We start from the raw sequence: 23,112 nt of genomic DNA, 5'->3' as shown, positions 1-23,112 counted from the left end.
TCAGGCTTGGAGGTTCTTTTGCTTGTTTACAGCATTCATGAGCAGGCGTACATAGGATGTTAACAGGTCATCCATTTTGTAACCCTGTCAGGGAAGAAAAAGTCTTAAATCTCTCAGGGAACTCCAGAAGCAAAAATAACTATCATTTCCTCCCTCATTTATCATCTTCTTACATGGTTATTCCTTACATGGACATCTTTTCTTTCAATATCTGTCACTGGTTTAGTTATAGTTTATCCATTCCTTCCTCTGCTTTTTATAGATTTCAAAAACTTTATAGACCATAGCTCTGCTGTCTCCTTGGTATTCACTCTGTAGCTTGACTTGTACTTAAGATTCTTGCATTTAAGAATCTAAGCTTTTCTGTCAGAGTAGTTAGTCTTTAAATGTTTTTGTTATCTTTACAAACCTACCTTTAAATATGAATACAGTGATGCTTCTCTGAGACTGTGAATAGTATGAAACCAATTGTTAAAAAGGTGATACCACTCCCTGGAAAATATGAAGTCTTACAGGGCTGGCATTACTGCATTACTGTAGGCAGACATGCAAGACAAAACACTCCTTATGTAGCTTTGCAGTCTTCTCAAATTGATAGAATTTTGATGTATGGGAAGAATTTGGGAAATTACTACTTTTCTGTGTCTCCTGTGTCATGCATCTTTGCATCAGATAGCATTATATATGAACTGAACCAGTTCTAAATGACAGCTTTATTGCCACAGCAGTGAATGCTTTTGGTATTTATGGTATAATTGGTATAATTATCATATATATGGTACAATTATTTTGGTATAATGCTGAACTGGTATTTATGTTTTCACACCATCTTTTGTAGCAATCAGGGTTGGAAAGGAAAAATTTGGATTTTGTTGTGTCTTAGTTGGCAAAACTCTTCTTACCAGAGATGTCTCACATAAGAGCCGGTTTCCTCGTACCAGGTTCCCTATGGTCATGTGAAAATATGTGCTCCCACTGCTCCAGTTGGAGATCTTATTGAAGGGGTAGACTACTAAAATATCCTGTAAGGGGAAACAAAGTGATCTATAGAACATTTCTCAAATGAAAAGAGGCTGTTACATAAGAAAACCTGTAGAGCCAGAGAATTCTTGTTCTTTCCCACTTCATTTATAAAAATAATGGATCAAGGTAGTTCTTGAATCCAGGTTAGTGGTACATTGTATTTTCACCAAACAGGTAAATCCTAATCATACTAATGAGACTTCCTTTCATTATATATTGATCTTTGCCTTAGCACACTGCCATTAGATTTACAATAATCTAAACCTGTCTTTTAATTTGTTTGGGTATTGAAACCAAATAGTGATACTCCCTTTTCCTGAGACCTGGGTAAGACCAGACTGTTGGGGTTAGACTGCAGCTAAACATGGCCATTCAGCCTGATCTTTTAGACAGCTGGGGCTTCCTGCAAAGCATTTTTCTGAAGCAGATCCCTGGGTGCACTGCCCATCCATCTTCCTGATCTTACCACCTTGCCAGGTCTATGATGATTCCCATGTCTTTTTTCAGACATGCTCTATCCTATTCCTTTCCAGAGTAGAAACTGCTAAGTGATTTGAAGCAGTAACATTTTCTTCAGTTTCCCACAGAAAATGAATAGAGAGCCTCTATTCTCTCCTACCATTCCTGGGCAAGGTCCTATCACTGTCCCTAAATTAGCAGGGTCTGTTCCATCCTTCCTTAGATGGACTTGTGAGAAGCAGCTGTTACCTTTGTCTTCTGATGTATCAGTGACACTCCTTGCTTGTTGATTGCAATCAGTACAATCTCTGGGAAATTGGGCTCCGAGGCTTGCTGTAAATGAGTAACACAGCAAGGTAAGCAGAAAATTGAGGAATTATCTGTATCAGGGGCCTAGTGACCTGTAACAGTGTCCAGTGCTTCTTGTTCTCTTTCCCAAATGAATACTGAAACATTTTGGCCGTATATTGATGACTTGAGCAAATGCTACACAATAGCAGAAGCAGGTCCATTATTTACTATGCTGTCTGGTAACAAGTTTAATGAATGCAAACCATTTAAGAGCCTAGTGAGGAGAAATCAAAGGTAACACATGGGAAATTATTCTTGGGTGATACCCACTCTAGAATGAGAGGATTAGTACCATTCTGTTCTGAAGGAAGAGCACCAAAGAGATAAGATTTGGCAACATTTTCTTGTGGAGAGCAATGACAATTTAGCCCCCTACAGCTACTACACAATTGCAGTAGAGGTATTATAACTAGAGCAACAACATTGCCAGTAAACAACAAGCATAGTTTAGAATGGATAATGAATCTGTCTCCCAGTTTGGAAGGAACTGAGTTTTCCTCTATAGATTACAGGAATTCAGCTTTATAATGTATTTTTACTTTCAGATTTGGAGTCATAGTCCGTCTGTATCCCTTGGTACTGATCTACTACCAAATCCATCAGACAGGCCTTCAAACCTACCTTCACCTCAAAAAAGGCTGATCCAAATGTTGGCCACCGGTGTATCATTTTCAAGAAAGCAATCTTGGCCTCATCCACAGTTTTTCCTTCGTGTTTACTATATGCTGCAATAATGCTCTGTTTAGGAGGAGAGGATACAAAGCCAGCTGAGTTGGAGACAGGCAGGTTTCCAAGGCTTAGCCTTAGCACTAAAGACAGCATCAGCTCATCACCACAATCAGGCTTTATGCCCCAGCAGCAGAAAACTGAAAATGAAGACAGCTGCTATGCCATGGGGCAAGGTGAAGCCAGAACCCTCCAGTGTTCCTTATTCCTCTGCTGGGTGAAGGAAGCCCAGCAGCCTGAGGAAATGGACTTCAAGGCACAGGGGCAATGTGAGATAAAACTCAGAAAGCCAGTGTTCAACACCCACAGACACAAATTACATCTTTGGCTGAAAAATGGAGGGTGAATTTTCCCTCTGCATTTGAAAGAATGTCCTGTGTTTTCCTCAGCAGACTAAGTGGTAAGTACTTGCTGAAACCTCGTTGCCCTTTTTGAGGATAAAAGAGCCTTTTGCTGTAAGTATCATGGACATGGTGCAAGGAGATTGATTTGCTGCCAAGAAATACTTATGAGACATATTAATTTTCTATTTATGTCCAATATCCTCAATTTCCAAGTCCCATCACTGGCTCTCCTATCTCTAACTCTTTTTCTGGGCACTAGAAATAGATTAGTATCTCCAAGAAAGATGCACACTTCAGATAAGCCATCCAGGCCTGCAGATATCTCTCAGAATTTTGGTAGAGTATGTAAAATTTGGATTGTAAAAAGCAAATCCTCTTGCTATCCTGCTGGCAAATCCAGCAATATCCAATACCATCTCTCCAGAGTACTTTCAAAGACCATCAGATCAAAAATGTAGTGTGGCTCAGTGTGTTTTCTCTACTAAAGCTCTGTAACTGTAACATGACTAATGAAGGCTGATGTTCTTACCTTCTTCCATTCATCTGGTGCCACTGCTCGGAGCAGATTGTCTGGCACCAGCTCCTTCAGGATTTTGGGGATGGCTGCCAGCTGCGTGCGGTCGTTGTTGAAGCGCGCTTTATAAATCAGCCCTGCCAGCTGCACAGCTTCATCCTTGGAGCACTTGTGGTAGCCTCTGAGGTACTTTGGCAGCTCCTGCAAGAGACCAGCTCTGAATCCAGACAGAATAGACTTAAACATTCTAAAGTTGTGAGGTCAGGACACAAATCTTGCCAAACACAGTCCAAAGACATCCCAAGAACTTTTAGCTCCTTCTGAAGGTTCTCTGGATGATCTTTAAAGATCCAACCAAACTTTCTGTGATTCTCTGATTTATGGAGCACAATGAGCATTTGCACAGTACAGTGAGCTAAAGGAGCTGTACTCTCCAATATGTTCAGTGTATCTCAGGTGTGAACACTGGGAGAAATAAATCTGTTCTGAGGCTGAGCTGTGCCCCTCTCTGGAGGAGGTATTCCTCTGGAGGCTCCATAATGCAGGCTTTCAAGAGGGAGACAGTAATACTCCTACAGACTTCATTTCTCACAAGAAATTAAGATATCACAAATACCTCTTCTTTAGGGAGCTGCTCACCTGGTGGTAATGGAAAATGGTATCAGCTTTCAGATCCTTGCCAGGAGTTACATTCAGCCACAGCTTTCTCATGAAGTACACCTCATAGGCCACAGACAGAGCAGCCCCTAAGGAGATTAGACCTTGTTAGTGTTCTCTGTGTCACTGATAGTCCTACAGTTTTTAAATGGCTTGTGAATTTCTTCAGAAAAGAAAAGTAATTATAGTTTTAATAGTAATGAACAAAATTATTAACAAAACAACACGAAAAGCCATTTTAGATGACGAAACAAATCAGTTTTCAGTTCCTGGACACTGCTTATACAATGATCAGATGGAGGAGAAGTTGAGAGACTACCATTGAGTGTTACTGGTGCTCATGACAGCTGCCTGCTGGTGTACAATACACCCAAATTCTCTTACACAGATGTGAATACATCTCCTGATGGCTGTGCTTCTACAAATGAATTGTGATTTAGTGCACCCACATCTTTATACTGTGATTTTCAGAGCTCCTAGCAGCTACATCAGCTGAGGGAAGAGAAGTTAGAAGGTCTTAGATACATAGAGCTTCATGGAGTTGAACCTCAGCTGTCCTGAAATATGCAAAGGTGAGGACAAATTGATACAGAGTTTGATATTGGTTTCAAAATATGTAGTATCCATGGGTGGGGGTGGGATGGTAAGTGCAAGGAATTGCTATTATTATTATTCTTCTTACATTGCTTTATTCAAACAAGTGGTTCCTTGACAACATAATGTGTCTGGGTATCACCAGGTAATAACCTGGTTAAAAATTTTCTAACAACTCAAGAAATCTGAGTCACACTCTGTAAAGAACCTGTTTGCATGTGTTTGCTGATTCTTGGTATTTGAGGATCGACCTATCTAACTTGCATATATCCAGCTGTGTGTTTTGGATACAACAGGTCAAAAAAATCTTCTGTACCAATTTCAAATTTCTGGAGAGTTCCCCCCCCAGAAATGTTCTGGTGTTTTTGATAGCCAGTGCTTGGCTGCATCAGGTCACTGATCTTGCTGCTGGTGCAGGGATTAACTGTGTATGTACAAACAAAAATGATACAAGACTCTGCTAAACACATCCCAAGATGGAGTGAATCCTACTGGATGAATCAGCTGCTTTCCAGTTCAACACAGCACCTCATGCAGCTTCTGGTCATGCTGGCATTCTCCTTACCATCTTTTCCTGGCCTGTTCCTTTTGTTCCAGTCTGTCACCTGCCTTAGTGAGTCAAAGAAGTAGTCTGCTTCATTCTGACTGATCACCTGCAGAGGCCACGGAATGACAGAGAGAAAGGAGGGGTTAGCACATCATAAAATACTGCCTGTGCCACATACCCATGTATCAGGCTGAATTTTCTTTCCCTGTCTGCAGTGAGAGGGCAGAATTATAGCAGGAAAGAAGTAGAAAAATAAGAGGAGAAAGGCCCAATTTATTTATATTTCATACGGGGATCTTTATTGCATCTTCTGTTGCTTTTTGCTTTCCAGGTTGTTTATTGAAGTCAAGCTGAAGATGCCTACCTTATTCCTAGTCTTCTTCCCTTTGTAAAGTGTTGTTACATACTGGGTTTCTCTTTTCAGGAAGGCAGCACACCAGAACCTCCCTGTGCTAGGGCTCTGTGCTGCTTTTGCCTTAATCACAGCTTCAGAGAGAAGGGACCTCTCAGTGAGACAGCCAGCCCAAGCTTCAGCTCAGCCAGGGCAGGCTCCCAACAAACCAGAGAGTGATTAACTGGTGCTGGTTGCCCCTCCTTTCCCTAATCCTAGTGGGCACTGTACATGTGCAGGACATCTGGGCAAAGTCTGGGTGAAAAAGGGTTGAATCCAGCAGTATGTAACCATCCTAGGAGCTGCTGGAAAGCCTACATCTCTGCTTTTAGTGCCACCTGGGCACTGGCAGAATGATAGAAGCTCTGCATCTCCATCCAGCTCCTTCAAGAGACTGAAAATAATTGTCAGGTGCTAAAAGTTCAAGTTGAGGTTGTATCCCCTCAGTAAGACAGAAGCAGTAATCGTCTGCTCTGGTCCTTGGCTTTGTATGGTTGTTTAGGTAGCCTGGTAATTAAATACATATTACCTGGTAATAAAGATATATTAAGAGAGGAGGGGCAGCCTGGCTACCCTGCCAGAGTGAAGTGAGGAGTTACCTTGTCTGCAATCTTCACAAAGAGGCTGAAACCTTCCCAGGAGTGCAGCTGCAATTTGGAAGCGATGTTCTGACACAGAGTCTGGATTTTGGTGTTTGTTCCCACATCAAATGTCTATGAGATAACAAGACTCTTGTTACACAGAGGAGAGTAAGAAATAAGAATATTTAACGTCTTCACACATGCTCCTGTATGAGCACATCATGGCTGGAATAATGGTCAAGGCTGGGAAAACAAGTAAGTGCTCACCAGTTCTGTTTCGTTGGGGAAGCAAATCTTGTGTGAGATCTTAGTGTTGTTCTGTAAGATGGCCTCAACCTCCACAGGATGGGGTGCCCACTTCCTGCAGCCACTCCTGGAAAATCCCACCACCATCATAAGAGACATTAGTCTAATCACTGAGGAAATGAACAGCAGTATTCCAGCCAAACAGCAGGCACCCTCCAAAGTGCCAGTATGCTGTGATGGGGCCAGCTCCAATGCACCTCCACCCCAGTGCAAATTCAGTGTATTAACAGCAAGAAACTGAGGGTCTTATTAGCACGTAAAGTGAAAGTCTGTTCTGCTCTGCAAGGAGGTTGCATTGAATAAGGCACCTTCCTAGCCAGCATCATTGCCTCTTCTGTGGATTCAGCAGCATTTTTCCTTATATAACAGCTACAAGGAGAAATACATTTTATTTAATTCCTGCATCAGTAAAAAGATATGTGTTTGGATACAAAATGACTTGGAGCCCAAGTACCAAAAAGGTCTGGAGGGCTGCTTGAAATCATCTGATATAAGAGCTGGAGTGCAATCACTGACTTAGGAGGTGCTTAAGCTGTACAAGCTCAGTTCTTTGAAATTATATCTCAGAGCAGAGCTGCCTTTTATAGCAACAGAACTGGCCCTGGAGTCTCAGTCATGCCAAAATCTTGACATTAAAGATGTCAAGTTAAATGTTAAAGTGAGTTAAAGTGAGAACAAATCTGGCAAATTACCTCCTGGGGCTGGTAAGTTCCTGTCCTCAGTGGCACAGAGCAAGCTGCTCAGGTATTTTGCACACCATTGCTTATGGGCCTCTCACATGGGGTTGGTCTTTTAGGAGGAGGTTAGTCTGGATCCAAGCTTTAATTGTGTGCATTTGAAAACTAATTATTTTCCATCCAATAAAGAAGCATTTCCATTTGGAGAAGGAAGACTTGACTGTGACCAAGCTGAACAGCATGTGCTTTGTGCTGTGCAGGCACTTACGAAGTGTGGAACTGTCCTACTCAGTCACCTGGTCCTGACCTGGCATCAGAGGGAGGCCCTGGGAGCTCAGGGCATTGCAGCAGTTTGGCTGCAGAGGCACAGGGCTACCCACCTCTCCTTGCAGCCTCAGCTAGGAATTCACTGCCAAGGTGAGATCTGTTTAACACCCATCAGGGTGGTTCCCTGACCAGGATTCTGGGGATGAAGCTGTAAAGTGGTTTATGGCAGGAAAGGTGTGTACCCCAGGGCTCAGTTGGGTTCCCCTGTGTGTATTTAGGTCAATCCTTTGAGCTGCCTGCTCTACCCTTTCCAAAGGGACCAGGTTACTTACAGGGAGAAGTTGGACTAGATGATCATTGAAGGTCCCTTCCAACTGAAATAGTTTATTCTGTTCTATTCTATCCTATCCTAAGCAGATGCAAGTTTAATCTTAGGAAAAGAACTGCTCTTAGAAGATAAGATCTGTCTTTGTTCCACTTCCCATCCTCCAGGCTCCAGATCTGGGGCAGTTTAGCAAATAAAATCCTCCTTCAAGCAGCCCATTCTGCTTTCCCCTCCCTATTTGCTGTTTCTAAAGAAGCTCTGTACAGCTCAGGGCTTAGAGCATGAATAGCACATGATATAGGGCAGCAGGAATTTTTAAGTCTTCTCCATAGAAATAAACAATGAATAGCATTCCTTGCCATGCATTTTTTAGACACTTCAAAAGCGAGTTCAATGTGTGGTGACATTTCCCCAGCAGTGCCAAACCCCATCCACTGCAAGGGGGATATACACTGTGTTAGTGTTCCCCTAGAGCCTGACCTGTGGGGCTCACAGACAAACATGTGGCCCAGCCTGAGGGAAAGGGGAAGATGCAGGAGCTGGAAGGAGAAATCTTTGGGCAGATTCTTTACTGATGAGGTCTGTGGCAGGCAAGTGGTAAATCACAGCACCATCAAAAGGGAGAAAGCTGCAGTCAACCTTGGTGCCAAAGCTTTGTTCTCAGAGGGGCAAGCTGGGTTATTCCAGTGCTTGGAGGAATCTAGGGAAACCTTTCCCCTGCAGTTGAGTTGATCCTTCCTGAAATCCTGTTAGCCCTTCCTCTCTCTCTGGTTTTGTAATGTCCCTTAGAATGACAACTCATTCAGAAGCTCAGGAAACACTGGGATTTGGGGGTCTTGTTGCTTCAGCCTGGGGTAATGCTAAGTGGACGGAGAAGTGCCTTGCTGTGAGCAGCCAGGTAAGAGTCAGGGCTTTGTTCATTTGGGGTTTTTTAAATAGGAATTGATTGTACTGATCCTTTCAACAAGAACATGTTGCCTCACCAAAACTAAGGTCAGGATAGTATCAGTGACATCATTCCAAGCTGCCTGCCTGTAGGATGTTTGAAATACCCAGCTCTGGGAGGCAAGTGATTATGTGTGGTGATTAACTTTTCAAAATGCTGCTAACTCTGAAAGAAAAAAGTGAAACTGTGACATAGACCTCTCTTCAATGGTTCAAAGTCCATAAAGAAAGTTAATGATCACTTAAAAACCCAAGATGTAAAGAGGAAAAGGAAAGCAACAATTGTACTATTTTAGTCTGTGTGTTTTTTGGGACCTGATTTTGCTATTTGAGCACTTTGAGCTGGTTGTATGCCAGATTATTTACCTCATTACTGTCTGAATCCTCCGACGGCACCCCAGGGCCAGTGTTTCTTTCTGGCGTGTCTCCATGAATTTCTGGGCGTGTTTGAGCAGTGACTTGCTGGGTGGGAAGAGGCCAGTGCAGAGCCAGAGGAGCTGCCAGCCCTTGGTCTCGCTGTACCTGGGAACACAAACCAACAGTTCTGCTACAGCCACATAGAATTCTCTGTTTGACCACACACCAGCTACAGGGAAGAGAAATGCACTCCAGTCGTGGTCCCATTGTGCAGAGCTGCAAATCAACAGAGCCTTCACCCAGGTTCTGGCATTCATTTGCTGTACAGCAACCACAGCCTGCATGTGAAGATAATGCCAAGTCCTGCATGAGAAATACTCATGACAGATGCAAAACTCATGGATAAATATGAATTCCAGTTTAGAAGACAGCAGCAGTGACCCTGGTGCCATCCTCTTAGAAAGCCACTGTTGATTTCGTGTTCAAGCTCACATGTATTCAGATCCCAGTTTCTCAGTGGATGTATTCACCTGCCCTCCGCACTGGCCAGCTTTGCTCAGAGCATGAACACTCTGCATGCACTGGCTTCCCCTTACAGGCACTCCTGTTCTGAAAAATGAACATGTTGATAGCATCATGTAGTGAGGTAGATGCAGTTCTTAAATGTTCCAGATCAAGCTGGTACTATTTTTCAGGTGGAAATCCAGTTATTCCAGCCTGTGCATCTGTGAAATCTGCCAGTTGAAGCTCTTCTGTCACCTTGCCCTCACCATTAAGAAGGGCTGTGCAGCCCTGAGGTGGTCAGTCATTCTGCCTCAAAGCCAGGAACACAACACACTTCAGCTGTGTGCAGAGATTGCTCTGAAATGCTCACTGGTGTGAAGTGGTTTTGGTTGGGAAAGTCAGAATGTCTGGCTCTGAAAGGGCATGAGACTTTTCTGAATAAAGAGGTTCTGGCTTCTTTATTCCCACTTGCTGTTCTAATTTTGTAGATGAAGACAGACTATTTTAATCCCATTTATACTCTATAGAGTGGTGTTTGTGTCTGTGTGAGAGCAGGACATGGTCCACAACACAGCAGCCTGGGAAGGATGAAAGATTTGTTGCTCTGGCTGTTGTAATGAAAGTATATGCAAATAGCCAGCTTTCAAGAGTTGCTTTTTCCACATCAGTGATCCCGCTCACATTGGTGGAACACATCAGGCATGGCACTGGCACCATGGTTACAGACTGTGCATTAAATAGCCTGTAAGATTCACTGCCTGCAAGGGAATTTGCCATTCAACACTGGCACACATGATCAAAGTTCCACTACATGTAATAATTGTGGAACGGAAGAAAGAAAATAAATAAACAGAATGCATCCAGAAATGGACAAACAATTTTGTTAATAATTAATACTATTTTAAGCTGCTTTTTGCAATTCATTTTTTCCTGGAAGTAGATCAAATTATCATTTTGTGAATGGGGAAGAAAACACCAGCCCATTTCAGAGACTTTTATGTGGGCAGGTGCCTCTGTAACCAATCTGTTCTGCAAGGCAGTTTTGTAACCTAATTAATATAACTACTCAAAAGTGTTTATTCACTGGTGGTAAAAATCCAGTGTAAACTATGTTTTTGTGGGAGGGGAATGCTGCTGTTGGGAAATTCAGGTGGAGAGTTGCCAGGGCAGTCAGTGAAGGGATGCAAGGACTATGTAGTGCCATGTTTCCCCTACAGACTATTTTGGGAGCAGGAGAGCCTCAGTGACTCTTGCCTGCCTCACAGCACAAAGAGATGGGCATGGAATGCTGATGGGAGCAAAGCAGCAGCTCAGGGGAGAAGATTGATGGTGCTCTCTGGCCTCTCCCTGCCAGGGAGTGGTCCTGAGCACTCCACAGAGGTAAGCACTGCCTGGCCAAAGGGAGAGGGGAACCTGTTACTCCAACATTTGTTTATCCTTCCCCTGCCCCCTCTGCATCACAAATGCAGCAAACGTTCCTGATGCCCCCTGCACTTGAGGCCTGGCTCTGCAGGAGCAGGGTGTTTGCACCCAGGTTAATACCTGTTTCTGTTCTCAGTCAGTTGTTTCATAATCTGACAGTAAATCTCATCCCTCAGGACCTCCTCCTGGATAGCTGGCACAAATATCTGGTCAGTGACTTCCACAGAGGAGTGTGCCTGTTTTGAGGGGTAGTCTCCCATGAATTTCATGATGGGTGAATGTGCTGTTAAGGAGAAAAGCAGAAATTTTGGAAGGCAAATGGAAAGTTTCATCTGGATCCTAACATGTTAGTGACTTGGTTGATGTTTAAGTGGCTAATGCTGGGAAGAAGGTCTGGAGCATGTTCCCTGTCTGTCCCTTACCCCCTTTTCCTTTGCAGCAGCAGCTCCTTGGCTGTGATTTGTACTGTGCTAATAGCTGCATTCTCTGGGCATATGCAGTAAATCTCTCTCACTCCTGAAACCAGGTTATTAGTTTAGTGAGTAGCTGTGGAGTACTGGGAGGAAATTGGAACATTTCCCTATAGACAAGGGAAACAGATTTGATCCACTCCATCTTTATGTGAATGTATCCCCTGTAAGGTGGCCAAGGCATCTCAATAGAGGTAGTTTAGTGGACCTGGCTAACTCTTCCTTCCCCTTTGTGTTCTCAGATCCCAAAGAGAGGAGAGAAAGGATATCAATGAAGGCCTGACAGGCCAAATCTCGAAGGTCAGGATCTGTGCATGCTCTCTTCAGCAATGGCTGTTTCAGAGGCTCCTTGGAATGTGCCCACAGTTGACTGTGCCCACGGGATTTCTGGAGAACAGCTTTGCTGATGGATTCTTTCTCAGGAGTCCTGAACAAAGACAAGTGCAAGCAATACAAAATTACTGGATCAGTATTGCTTTGAACAAAGGAGGTCATTATCATAGAGTCATATCTCTAGACCTGTTCTTTCACAAGACCGTGATCTCAGATCTCCTTTGATTCTGTAGATCAAGAAGAGCTGGGAAATGTAGTTTCCTGTATATCCAGAAGGTAGGAGGCTTGCAAAAAACAGAGGGGTTTTTAGAAAACTAATTTTCCCCTTCCTTTCTTTTCTCTCTGAGATGCTGTATATCCTCACTAGCTGGGAAGTGCTGAAGAAAGGGTGAGAAGTAAGAATAGTGCCTGCTGGAAGAAGTTAGCCCCGTCAGTCCTCCCCTTTGCATTTCTGCAGACTTAAGATACAATAGCCATGGGCCAGAATCTCTGTATCCAAAGTCACAATTACAGGGAACAAAAAGAAGAAACATAATCAGAAGTGGGAGATGCCATTGCATAATAGGTTTAAGGATTACTGATCAACAAGACCTTTTCTAGGGCATACTCTACACAGAGAGCTTCACCTGAAGTGTTCGTAGGAGAACTCCTCCAGGGTGTAAGGCTTCACCTTGATGTCCTCTTCATCAGGTTCCTCCATGAAGGAGTTCTGTGAAGCTGTCCTCCTCTGGTCTGGAGACATCATCAGCAAACTCTGCAATAACACAGCCACACAGAGATGTCACATGGAGACAGGTCTCTGCATGCACTGTCAGGGGTTACTCAGCATATCTGTGCAGGCAGCCCTGTGTGCTGCCTGAGATCTCCTGCCTCAAAAGCAGCATCTCCAGAGACTCAAGAATGACTTGGGAACAGCTGACTCAAAGAACCAATTTACACAGAGGTAACAGTAGTGGACATTGAAATGTATGTGATTATCCAAAGCACAGCACATGTTTACAATGCACCTGCTTCTCTCTAGTGTGTTTTGCCACCAGTTTTTCTGCTTTTTATCTGTTAGCACAGAGTCCAATATACTGGATCCTCATAACTCAAGACAAAATTATTAGCAGTGGTACTAATGAGAAACCTTGGCTCCCTCAAAGACTGTATTCTCTTTAAGTAACCTGATGCACTTAGAGGTTCTCTTGAGGCCTTATGTGATTACCACTCAAGCCCAGAGTGAATGCAGGAAAATTCAACTGCACACTCATACCCCTTAATTGCTACCAGTTCCAGGCACTGAAATCTCCCATGGTGATAGAGTGGTTTTTGGGGGTTTTTAAAGCCATTGCCTTTGTGCAGCTGCAGTCTTCTCCTTGGAGTCTGGGCTAGGCTTAGTTTTGTTTTGAGACAGGACAGAATTAAATGCTTTCTTTCAATGGGAGGTATAGAACTTGTCTGACTTTGGAGAGACAATTATATTCCAGTTATAAATTCAGCCATATTAACATTTTTATCTTCCAGTCTTTTCACATGGAGTGCTTAGCTTTCCTTACCAGCACTTGACTAGAGGGTTTTGTGAGGGAAGGAATGATGTAGATGTCTTCCAAAAATACATTCCCTGTTTTGCCTGTCCTTTCATTCTGGGCACAGATCCAGCCAGAGTCTGCATCCAGCCTTTTGTCTTCGGTGAAGATTAGTAAGTCTCCCTTCTTGAAGGACAGGATGCCAGGATCATCTGGAAAACAGAATAAGGGGGTACTGTTCAGGCTTGACAGTCTGAGAAAATGTAAAGACAAAGAGAAAATGTATTTTGAAGGCCTGAAAACAGTTAGCAGTAGAAAGTGATTTGTGTAAATATGGCTAATTTTCCAGTAACACTTTCCAGTAACACCAGAGAAATCACTTCTGTTTCCTCTGACACCCTGACTTTGATCCAGTGAGGGCAATGGCAGAACTCAGTTTGATTCACATGAATGCTGACTTTGTGTCCAGACTGGCAGCAAAGCGTGGAAAGGAACTCAGTAGTTGTAAGTTCATGTTTACATTTTAAACATGCATGTCTGTTTGAGCCACCTCTATTCCACAGGAAATTCCAGTTTACTGCTTCTGTGAAATTCTTCTGCAAAGTATTTCCAGAGAGCCCAGACCCAACTTCCTACTATAACCAAACTGAGTTCCTGGACACTATACTATCTAAATAAAATATATAAAGAAGGAGAAGGAGGAAAGAAAGGTTATTTGTGTGCAAGGGTACTGAATCCCATTGCCTTATGCTTGGCATTGCTGTGCTGATGCATCCCCCCAGGAGCAAAGGGACTCTTGATGAAGTTCCCCTCTCCTCTTTGAGCACCTTCAAACAAGTGCTGCAAGTGCTGTGGATTCTTTCATGATTTCTCCACACCCTGTAGAAGAGTTATGAGACTCACCCTGGGATTTTTTCTCATGCATTGCCACAGCAAATTGTGATCTTTTCTTCAGTCCTTCCAGGAACATCACCACTAGTTCAGCAATGACAACGCTGTTTACAGATGTCAAAACAAACTCCTCGGCACGAAGCGTGATGAGAGTGCAGCTCTGTCCAAATGACTTCACTGCCCTAGGTATTATTGAACAATTTGTTACCAGAGCATCTGAAAAACTTACAGACCCATCTGTAAACACAGCCAAGGCACCCACATCTCCTTGCATATAACTCCCTTACAGTGAATATTGGTAGTTCCTAATTTGCCTTCGAGTGACCTGGCAAGTGTGAAGGACTGAAGTGGTTCATCTTTGTTCTGGACTCCACCATGTTGTGTACAAAAGTGCTTCCATACAGACACAAGAACACCCTTCTTTTCAGTAACTCAACAGCTAATTAAATCTCTGGCAGTCCTCACAGGGGGCTTTTTGTGTTTGTAAGACCCTTTTCTCCAAGTAACCTGATGCAAGGATGTGTGCCATGAGCAGGCAGTAGTTAACAGCTTTTCTCAGTGATCCTCTTCTGGTGCATGACACCTGAGAAAGATGTCAACTCCCAGCATGCACAACAGATAATGGCTTAACTGTGTCACTTATTTGGGCCATTCTTGTCTCAATGCCTGCCTGTGCTTCCTTACACCTTTCTGACTGAATAGGATCACTTGACACCAGCTGGAAGGATCCAGTCTTTTCAGTATTTCCTTTACAGGCTGCTCAGTTTTCCCTTTCTGTTTCTTGGGCCTAGGCTAAACCACCTTTCCAGGCACAGATCAAATCACCTAAGGAGGTGGCAGAGAAGGTACACCCTTTCTGAGTATGGAAGAGATGCCATCTTCAGATCTTGTCTTTCTGGGGCGCTCACCTGTTGGTGTGGATGCCAGTTATCTCTGGGAAGGTCAGCTCAAGGAGCCGCTTTTCTGACTCATCCAAGAAGCAGATGCCTTTCCAATTTATAGCAATAATGAAGTGGTTCTTAGGCAAGCTGGGTCCTGAAAAGACAGAAAAAATCCTTATCAATGCTATACAAGTCTTCTCCTATTGATCTTATATCCATCCTCTACTCCCAGGCTCCAGATATTACCTGAAAACTTAGTGACTTCAAAGAATCTGGAAAAAAGCAAAGGCCACTGAAAGCGAGCAAAATCTACAAGTTGCTCCTTCACAGTCTGAGAGGAGAGATGGTCCTGTGTGTATGGGGCCTGCAGGAAAAAAACACACCCAAGGTTTTCTCAGTAAAATCTGGTTTGCGTGATCTGCAGACAATAAAGAACAAGCCTGATCCCAGAGATCCCAACAATCCTCTGCTGTTACTAGTGTCAAGGGAACTTGGAGAAAGTAAATCAGGAATGGTCTCCAGGGACCCACATGCAGCTAACAGTGCCCACAGGCATCTGGATTCCAAATTTCCCTCAAATCCCCACCGACCTATTCAAAGTCTAATGCACCGATGCCATGGAAATAATTCAGGTAATCCATTTCCAGATCAAAAGCTAATACTTCATGCCATGCCCATCCTGACTTGGTTTTCAGATGGAAAATAGAGCCTTAAAAGCTACTCTATTCAGAGATTTAAATGTACTTTTTCATTCTTCCCCCTTGCTCTTCAAATGGAAGTGTGAGCAGAAAGGCTTTCTGCTCCCCCAGACCTAATGAGCTATTTGGGATCTCCAAACTGAGCTCGTTCTCCTTCTTCCCCTGCAGACTACTAATAAATAAAAATGGTGAAAGAAGCAGAAGCTGGTGCTCAAGAGTGGGTACCCAGCAGTGCCTGACAAACCTCTTACCTTAGCATGTGCGTAGGTTACAAGGCTCACCCACTTTTCCAGGGGTTTGGACTTCAGCTGTTTTACTGGAATACAGTCATGAAGCACCTTCTGCACAAGTTCATTGTGGATGGTATCTCCAAATTGGATATAACAATATTTTGCACCTATCTCCACCAAATCTTCCTCCTGAAACAATTAATCCATTAAAAGAGGCCTAGAAGGATGTCAGAAAGGCTAGATAGCATTTTTCAAACTTTGAACCATTTAGGAATTGGGTTTTCTCAATTTTTGTCTGGATAACTCTTAACAGTCTTCCAGCATGAGGAGGGATAAACTTCACACAATCATAACATCAGAGAGATTATTAGCAAAGATATTTTAAAGTACAACCCAATTTGGCCCTTTGGACATGCCTCCAAGCTCCCACTGATCTGGAAGTTGCACGGAAGGAGAAGGCATTAATTAAAACTGTCAGTGTGACAGCTGGCACAATCACCTGGACAGGGATTGTGCGTTAAGAAGGGAAGGGTCGTTCACATCCCTTGAGAGGAATAGTGGATTTGTCTTTACAAACAAGTTGTGGGTCTGCTGGTAGATAAAACTAGCACTGGGAGATAAAAGAAACAATGGGAAGGATTCCACTGATTGATGAATGGAAAAATATATTTGCTTTTACAAATAAACTTTAGGTTGCTGATAAATGAAATTAGACATTGAAAGATGAAAAAAACAATGGGGAAGAAAAACCCCTAAATTCCATAAGAATTAAAAATTGAAAAGGAGGGTTATACATTGGAGGGAAATCTTTGGTATCAGGCATATTGGGAAGTCTGTACCTCTCAAGTACCTCAGCCAGTGGGGAAAGAGAGAGGGAAATGTGGCTGGGAAATTAGGATAAAAAGGAGGCTGCGTCCTCCAAAAATCTGAGAGATCCCAGGGGAATGCCCCATGGCCTCTCCCTTTATTAGAATAAAGTAACAGGACTCCTCTGTCTCCTTTTTGGACACAACCCTCGGGTGTTTGTGGATTAATTTTCCTAACACACTACAAACTCAGTTCATATTCCTGCTTTGTAACGTGGGAAGCACTAATCCAGTTCTGTCTCTTTAGGAGGCTGAATCAGGAGCCCCACCTTGTCACAGCGGTACTCTCCAAAGCGAACGCCCCGGATGACCTGGTGGTAGATGAGGTCGGTGCTGACGGGATCCTGGCGGGAGCTGTGCCAGGGGGTGAAGATCTCCTTGCGGAAGTAGAGGCGCCAGGGCGCGTGGCGCTCGTGGGTGCCGCGCTCCTTCACCAGCTGCTCGCACTGCGAGATGGCGTCCAGCACGTGCTCCCGGCCCCCGCCCAGCGACCACACCTGCCACACAGGGACACTGCATTTACTGCCAGCCTGCCTGAAGGACAATCCACACAAAGCTCCTGGTCTCCTGAGTACAAGGAAAACTCCAAAAAGGTAAGCAGATGAGTATGCAAGTTGTATGGGGTAAGTGGATGTATTTTTACTGGTCAGCTATGTGGCAAAGGAAACCTTACAGGGCTGCAGCAAGAATTGCTGAGTGATGAGCCAATAGAAAGGCAGAATAGGATTATCAGGTCTTGAGATCCAGCTGGGATTCAGAGCTGATTTGGTTTCAGTGCAGGACTGGGTTGAGGGTGTTCCAGAACTCAGGAATCCTCAGTGAGGCTGGGGGGCAGCAGCAACTCCACAAAAAGAGAAGGGAGCTTTTATTCTATTTTTCTACACTTTACCTTATCAAACACAGCAATGTAGAGTGAAAACCCAAAGATATCCTTCAGTTTGATTTTATCTGCTATGAACTGACAGATCTCTTTGGCAGTGGAAGCAGAGTCTGCAGGGACAGTGATGCTTTGGCCATTCATCAAGGTGACATTAAACATAATGGGTTTCTTCTGCTTTGTTGCCTGTAATTCAGAGTTAAATGAGAGAAAAAAAATATGGACAAACCTTACTTTCTTCTGAAGAATGAAATAAGCTTTTAGATCTAAGAGCTACACACCCTGTACAACCTGATCAACAATCTTTAAGTGAATCACCAACACCCACATAGTTTCTTCAAAGCATGGTGAGTTGTAAATATAAATTACATCCCTGGAGCACACTGGACTCAAGTTTTCTCCTCCTCACAGCTCAGTAGAGCTGATAATCACATAACAGTGCCAACTGATAGACTTTTCATGAGCCACATTTGTCCTGATGACTTCTGCGAACAGCAGTACATGCATCAGTGGAGAGATGGCCTGCAGCAAGCACATTGCCCAGGAAGATGTGTGTTAAGCAAAAGGGTCCCTGAGATTTAGGGAGAAATTGAACTGAGGTCTTTATTTGAAAGGGGGTGGGGGACAGATTTTTAATTGCTAGGGTGACATTTAAATGAAGTGGAGGACAATATAGCACCATCATACTCCCTTATTCCTTTCATTTTAAAAGCATAAGCTTTGCCCAGTTCTTTCCAAAAGTGATAGTAAAAGCTTTCCTCAGGAGGTTGTTTCTGGCCTGTGGTTCCTGAGTGGATGGAGGTACTTCCCTGCAAATCATCTGCTGCTGTTTACATACTTTTCTGCATTTAGGGTAACTGAATAGCCAGAAGAGGTGTATCCAAGAACCTGCCCCAGACCAAGGTGGCTGGTCTTCAATCCCCTTGTGCAATTGATTTCCAATATTTGATTTAGGAATGCCTGCTATTACAGGTTAGTGAATGTAGTATAACTGCAAAGTAAGCAGTGTATTTAGAAAAAACAGTACAAAATGTTCCAGTTCAATATAATTAAGCCAAAAGGGAGTTGCTACCTGAAGTTCCAGCCAGCTGGGAGGTTCAGTCCGGGCCCCGTTGCTGTAGGTGCGTCTCAGACGCTCAGCACAGTACGGAGCGTAGCCCGTGGGCCCGTGGTGGATGAAATTCAACAGGTACTGCATTCACAGAGCAGGAGAAGGAGTTAGGAAACATTAATCCTCAGAAAACATTAAAAACCTTCTGCAGCTGATACACTAGATTAGAGTGATCCATTAGCTTTCAGTTCACCAGAAAATATTAAAGATTAGGGTTGGAATTAATGTGTTTAAAAAGGAGGCTTGAGACAGTTTTCAATCATTCTTCAGAACTTTCAGTCCAAAGGGAGAGAAGATTTGTGTCAGTCTATCCACCATGTTTAACTACATGAGTAGTGGAGACTTTGTTCTTATGGTTAGGTTAGAGCAAGAGTTAGTGTTTTCAACCCAAGAGCCTGAAGTTTTATGACATACTGTACAAATGGAAGAGCTGGGAAGAGGGCTAGTGGCAGAATAGGTCTAATGATGATTGATACTTTTAGTTCTACCAAGTTCTCTGGCAATATCAACTGAAGTCCATGATTAAGATGGGACATTTGAAGAGATGAATCGAACAACCTGACCTTTTGGAGTCTGTATGGCTCTTGGATGACACGGACTTGTATTTACGTATCTGTACTTAGTGCAAGCATGCCTCATTCACCTGGTTAGTTTAGTGACTAAAAATATTCCTAGAGGTAGGGTATGGTCATGTCTTTCATGAATTCTGCATGCTTCCAAGTCTTTGGATGAAGACTGGTGTCAAAATATGCCTATGGCTTGTGACTGGTTTGTTCCAAGTAGGGCCCATTTAACAGCATTTATGATTAGATTATTAACTTGGAAATTAATAAATAATTCAAAAGTCCAAGTATCTGTTGGACTTTTTAGGGCCTAGAAATATAGGGTAAGGACTGATAAAACTTTGGGGTGTTATTTTATACTGGCCTCCTGAATGTATTTGATCACAAAGGTTGTAACTGGAGACATCTTTTGGTTCTCTTTGGCTGGAAAGGCAGAATTGGAGAGGTTAAAATTTGCCAGATCCCTTGCAGATTATAGATCTAAAATGAGAGCTGTGATGAACCACAGAATCCAAATTGTATGATGTGTAATGAAAAAGATTAAATATGAATGCAGCAATAATTTATTTAAATTCCCGGATAAGCATATGAGATGAGAAAGCTTCTGCTGAAACCACAGCACCAGCTGCTCTGGAAGTCAAACATTTTATGTGGCTGTCAGCATCAAAACATCAAAATACACAAGACACCAGCTGAGCTGAGGTGTGTGAGCTGCTGTAGGAAGGGTTAGCAGCATACCTTCACAAATGTGTCTGAAGGAGGAAAGCAGCCAAGGCAAAGTGACAGAAGGATCCAGCCACGAGCATAGCTGCTCCTGTTGCTGTTTTCTGTGAGTTGTTTGCAAATCTGGCAGTAAATCTCATCTCTGTAACGAAACATATGAGAGCAACAAATAATTCACTGTCTGAACTGTCTTTGGCTACATTTCGACTGCAAGCTTGGCAGAATTGCAGCATGATGATGTAGATCTGAGCTAGGTTCAACCACAACAGCTAGGATAGCACCTGTAATGCACCTCAGGAAATAGCTTTGCTATGGAAAAGGCTCCAGGCATGCTTAGGACCTTTTGCCATCCCTTCTGACTCAAGTGCAATTCCCATGCTGAATTAACTTCTGTGAGAAGCAGGAGGCTGTGCAGGAAAAACAACTGCTGGGTCATCCAGCTGTGAAATGGCATTGCTGTCCAAGAACCTTGATGTGTAACTTGCTCTGAGCTCTCTACAGCATGTGGGTTGTAGCTCATGGCTCTTGTCTGTCTGCTTGTAGGTGGATTTGGGGATAAGGATGGGGGGGACACCCTGCTTAATTTTATATCTCTAAAGTCATTCTCCAGGACTGTGGAAAAAGGATGCTGGATTTCCTTGATGCAATGGGCACCTGGCCCTAGGAAGAGGGTACAAATTTCCTACCTGATGGCAGGACGCAGAATTGCATTGCCAATAATGAAGTGTACTTTTTCTAGGTTGGACATCGGTCTCTGAGAGATCGAGATGTCCTCTTGGAAAGCCTCTTCTCCACTTTGTAGCTGCTCTGTCACCTGAAAGAAACAGAGTAGAACCCCAGAGTGCTCTGGAAATCTCCCCTCTTAGGCAGCTCCCCAATAAATGAGAGACATTCCTTCTCTATCTTACTGGCTAAAACTCTTCCTGCTCAGTGCAGGAGAACCAGGCCATATTACCCCCTTCCCTCTAAAGGTAAGTCATTAAATGTGCTGTTACAGCACTATCTCTGACTAGGAGAACTTTTTTGTACTCTCCTGTACAGCCCTAAGCACATGGTTCTCAGTCTGCTCAGGCCTCTGGGCAAGCTGTTCTGTAATGCTAGCAATTCTCAGTAGTAAATTTCTCCTGGTGTTCTCTGCCAGAGAACAGACAACATGGGGATCATGTCCAAAGAACACTGCACCAGGTATCCCACAAAGGGCTGCCCTGGCTTGGCAGGGGAACAAGTTCTCAGCTGGGAGGTTGCTCACATAACATCTATCAGAAGGTGAAGACAGGGTTTCAGGCAAGAAGAAAGGGAAGCAATTTATTTCCACCTCTTACCTTCCCTGTCAGCTTGGATGACCGTTTCAGTTTCAGGGATGAAATCCCCTTAGAAATCTTGTTATCCCTTCTGCCTTCTCTCTGCAATACACATTACCATTATAGGAAATCAGATTAATGCACAGCAAGAATGATTCATTAAAGACAGAAAGATGCTCAAGTGAAGATGTTTTTGTTTTTTCTTCTCCTGCCAGAAAGAGCTGAGTGTCCTGCCAGGACTTTTGCACTTGTGGCATTTCAAGTGCAGTAGCATGAAGGAGTTCCTTTGCTTTTCTCACTCTTGGTAGAACAGCACAGAAACCAAGGAAAGCAAATGAAAACACAGACAAAGTCTGCTTGTCTCACCATATTTGGGCTGTCATTCTTCAACTGGACCTGGTTTTTCCTGCCAAGTGTGTCATATATCTGTGTCATCACAGAGCTGCTCTTGGTGGTGGCACTCTTGGCAAACATTGCTGGCTCTGGCAGGTCCCCCATGAACCTCAGAATGATCACCCACACGGCTAGAGAAGCCTAAAATAGCAAAAAGCACAGTCAGACAGTGCCAACAGGACCAATGGCTCCATGCCATTTCTGCCTGTTTAGATTAAGAGCATTTTCTTCCTTTACTCAGTCGAAATTGTTAAAATTCCCATTTCCTCTGGCTACCTACATGAAGAGTTTAGTTTCATACCAAACAACAAGACAGCAAGACACACAAAACTTTCCTGCTAAAGGAAGAGGGTACAGCTCTGGTGGAAAGGTCAGATTTCCTCTGTGATTGCTGAGCCCTCACCATTCCCTTTACTGACACCTGGAGATGTGTTGTGGCTGGAGGGAGGTGGAGAAGCCTTGGCTGAACTGCACTCTGCATTTGCTGACCTGGACAGGTAAGGAGTGGAGTAGAGTCTGCCAGGACCCTCCATGCCTAGAACTAGAAAGCCAAGTAATAGCAAAGTTCTTGATGCATGGGGTCCTCCATTCTGCCAGGCTATTTAGAATTAAGGAAAACACCCTCCTCAATCCCCCTCTGGTTCAGTGGGATATTGGAGGCCTGGCCCTTCTCCTTCTGTCCTATCTCACAGACCAGCAACCCTAGCAAGAGGAGAGACATGGGTAAGCTCTCATGCTTCTTCTCTCCAGTCGATTTTTGTCCCCAAAGAGTGTCTGGAGAAGTCAAAACACACCCGAGTTCCCTCTTTGGGTAAGAACAAAGTTAACCAGAGATCCTGCATTGGGCAGGTGTTTGTGTGAAGTGTCTGCCAGCAAATTGCCCAAAAATGCTGATGGGAACTGCTGCTTTGAATACCATGGCTCAGGACTATCTCCTTGGCTCTGGAGGCTCTGGTTCCCAGGGCTGTGCCAGAGCCAGGACCCAGGGATGATGGGACCTGTGAAGCCAGGGCTGTGAAGAGGGCAGGTTCAACATGAACAACAAGGAGCAAGATACCAGGACATTGTCCTTGTCATCATGGTAGAGCAGCGGGTGCCGCAGCTGTCTCCGGATGTGAGTATGTGTGGAAGACCCCTGGAAATAAGTAGCTGCAAACTTGGGGAAGGTGTACTCTTCCAAACCATGTGCTTCCTCTTCTAGCTCCACACTCATGGGAACCATGTCCAGGTCCACTTCCTCCAGCTTGTTAGGCTTTGTTTCCAAGTCCTGTGCAGAA

At 43.8% G+C, this 23,112-nt stretch overlaps 1 protein-coding gene and 1 long non-coding RNA gene across 2 annotated transcripts in view; one reads left to right on the top strand and one right to left on the bottom strand.

The window, feature by feature from the left end:
* MYO7B (myosin VIIB) overlaps positions 1–23,112 on the bottom strand; it is a 45,531-nt gene continuing 22,419 nt past the window's right edge. The window contains exons 23-48 of the mRNA XM_077183839.1: positions 22,893–23,102; positions 21,809–21,976; positions 21,464–21,544; positions 20,828–20,955; positions 20,157–20,283; positions 18,817–18,936; positions 17,757–17,930; positions 17,137–17,364; positions 16,023–16,190; positions 15,320–15,437; positions 15,101–15,227; positions 14,205–14,374; positions 13,332–13,513; positions 12,420–12,547; positions 11,730–11,887; positions 11,111–11,264; positions 9,074–9,229; positions 6,455–6,560; positions 6,206–6,319; positions 5,234–5,321; positions 4,057–4,163; positions 3,433–3,618; positions 2,455–2,571; positions 1,732–1,815; positions 903–1,022; positions 1–84 (exon numbers count right to left, since the gene is read on the bottom strand). Coding sequence (XP_077039954.1) covers positions 1–84; positions 903–1,022; positions 1,732–1,815; positions 2,455–2,571; positions 3,433–3,618; positions 4,057–4,163; positions 5,234–5,321; positions 6,206–6,319; positions 6,455–6,560; positions 9,074–9,229; positions 11,111–11,264; positions 11,730–11,887; positions 12,420–12,547; positions 13,332–13,513; positions 14,205–14,374; positions 15,101–15,227; positions 15,320–15,437; positions 16,023–16,190; positions 17,137–17,364; positions 17,757–17,930; positions 18,817–18,936; positions 20,157–20,283; positions 20,828–20,955; positions 21,464–21,544; positions 21,809–21,976; positions 22,893–23,102 — 3,603 coding nt within the window. The remainder of the gene's footprint in view (positions 85–902; positions 1,023–1,731; positions 1,816–2,454; positions 2,572–3,432; positions 3,619–4,056; positions 4,164–5,233; positions 5,322–6,205; positions 6,320–6,454; positions 6,561–9,073; positions 9,230–11,110; positions 11,265–11,729; positions 11,888–12,419; positions 12,548–13,331; positions 13,514–14,204; positions 14,375–15,100; positions 15,228–15,319; positions 15,438–16,022; positions 16,191–17,136; positions 17,365–17,756; positions 17,931–18,816; positions 18,937–20,156; positions 20,284–20,827; positions 20,956–21,463; positions 21,545–21,808; positions 21,977–22,892; positions 23,103–23,112) is intronic.
* LOC143694871 (uncharacterized) overlaps positions 17,176–23,112 on the top strand; it is a 30,638-nt gene continuing 24,701 nt past the window's right edge. Inside the window, exon 1 of the long non-coding RNA XR_013183605.1 lies at positions 17,176–17,460. This is a non-coding gene — a long non-coding RNA (uncharacterized LOC143694871). The remainder of the gene's footprint in view (positions 17,461–23,112) is intronic.

This window comes from Agelaius phoeniceus, chromosome 10, assembly GCF_051311805.1.
Source record: "Agelaius phoeniceus isolate bAgePho1 chromosome 10, bAgePho1.hap1, whole genome shotgun sequence".
Classification (NCBI taxonomy): Eukaryota; Metazoa; Chordata; class Aves; order Passeriformes; family Icteridae; genus Agelaius; species Agelaius phoeniceus.
This window is presented reverse-complemented; position numbering and strand designations above follow the sequence as displayed.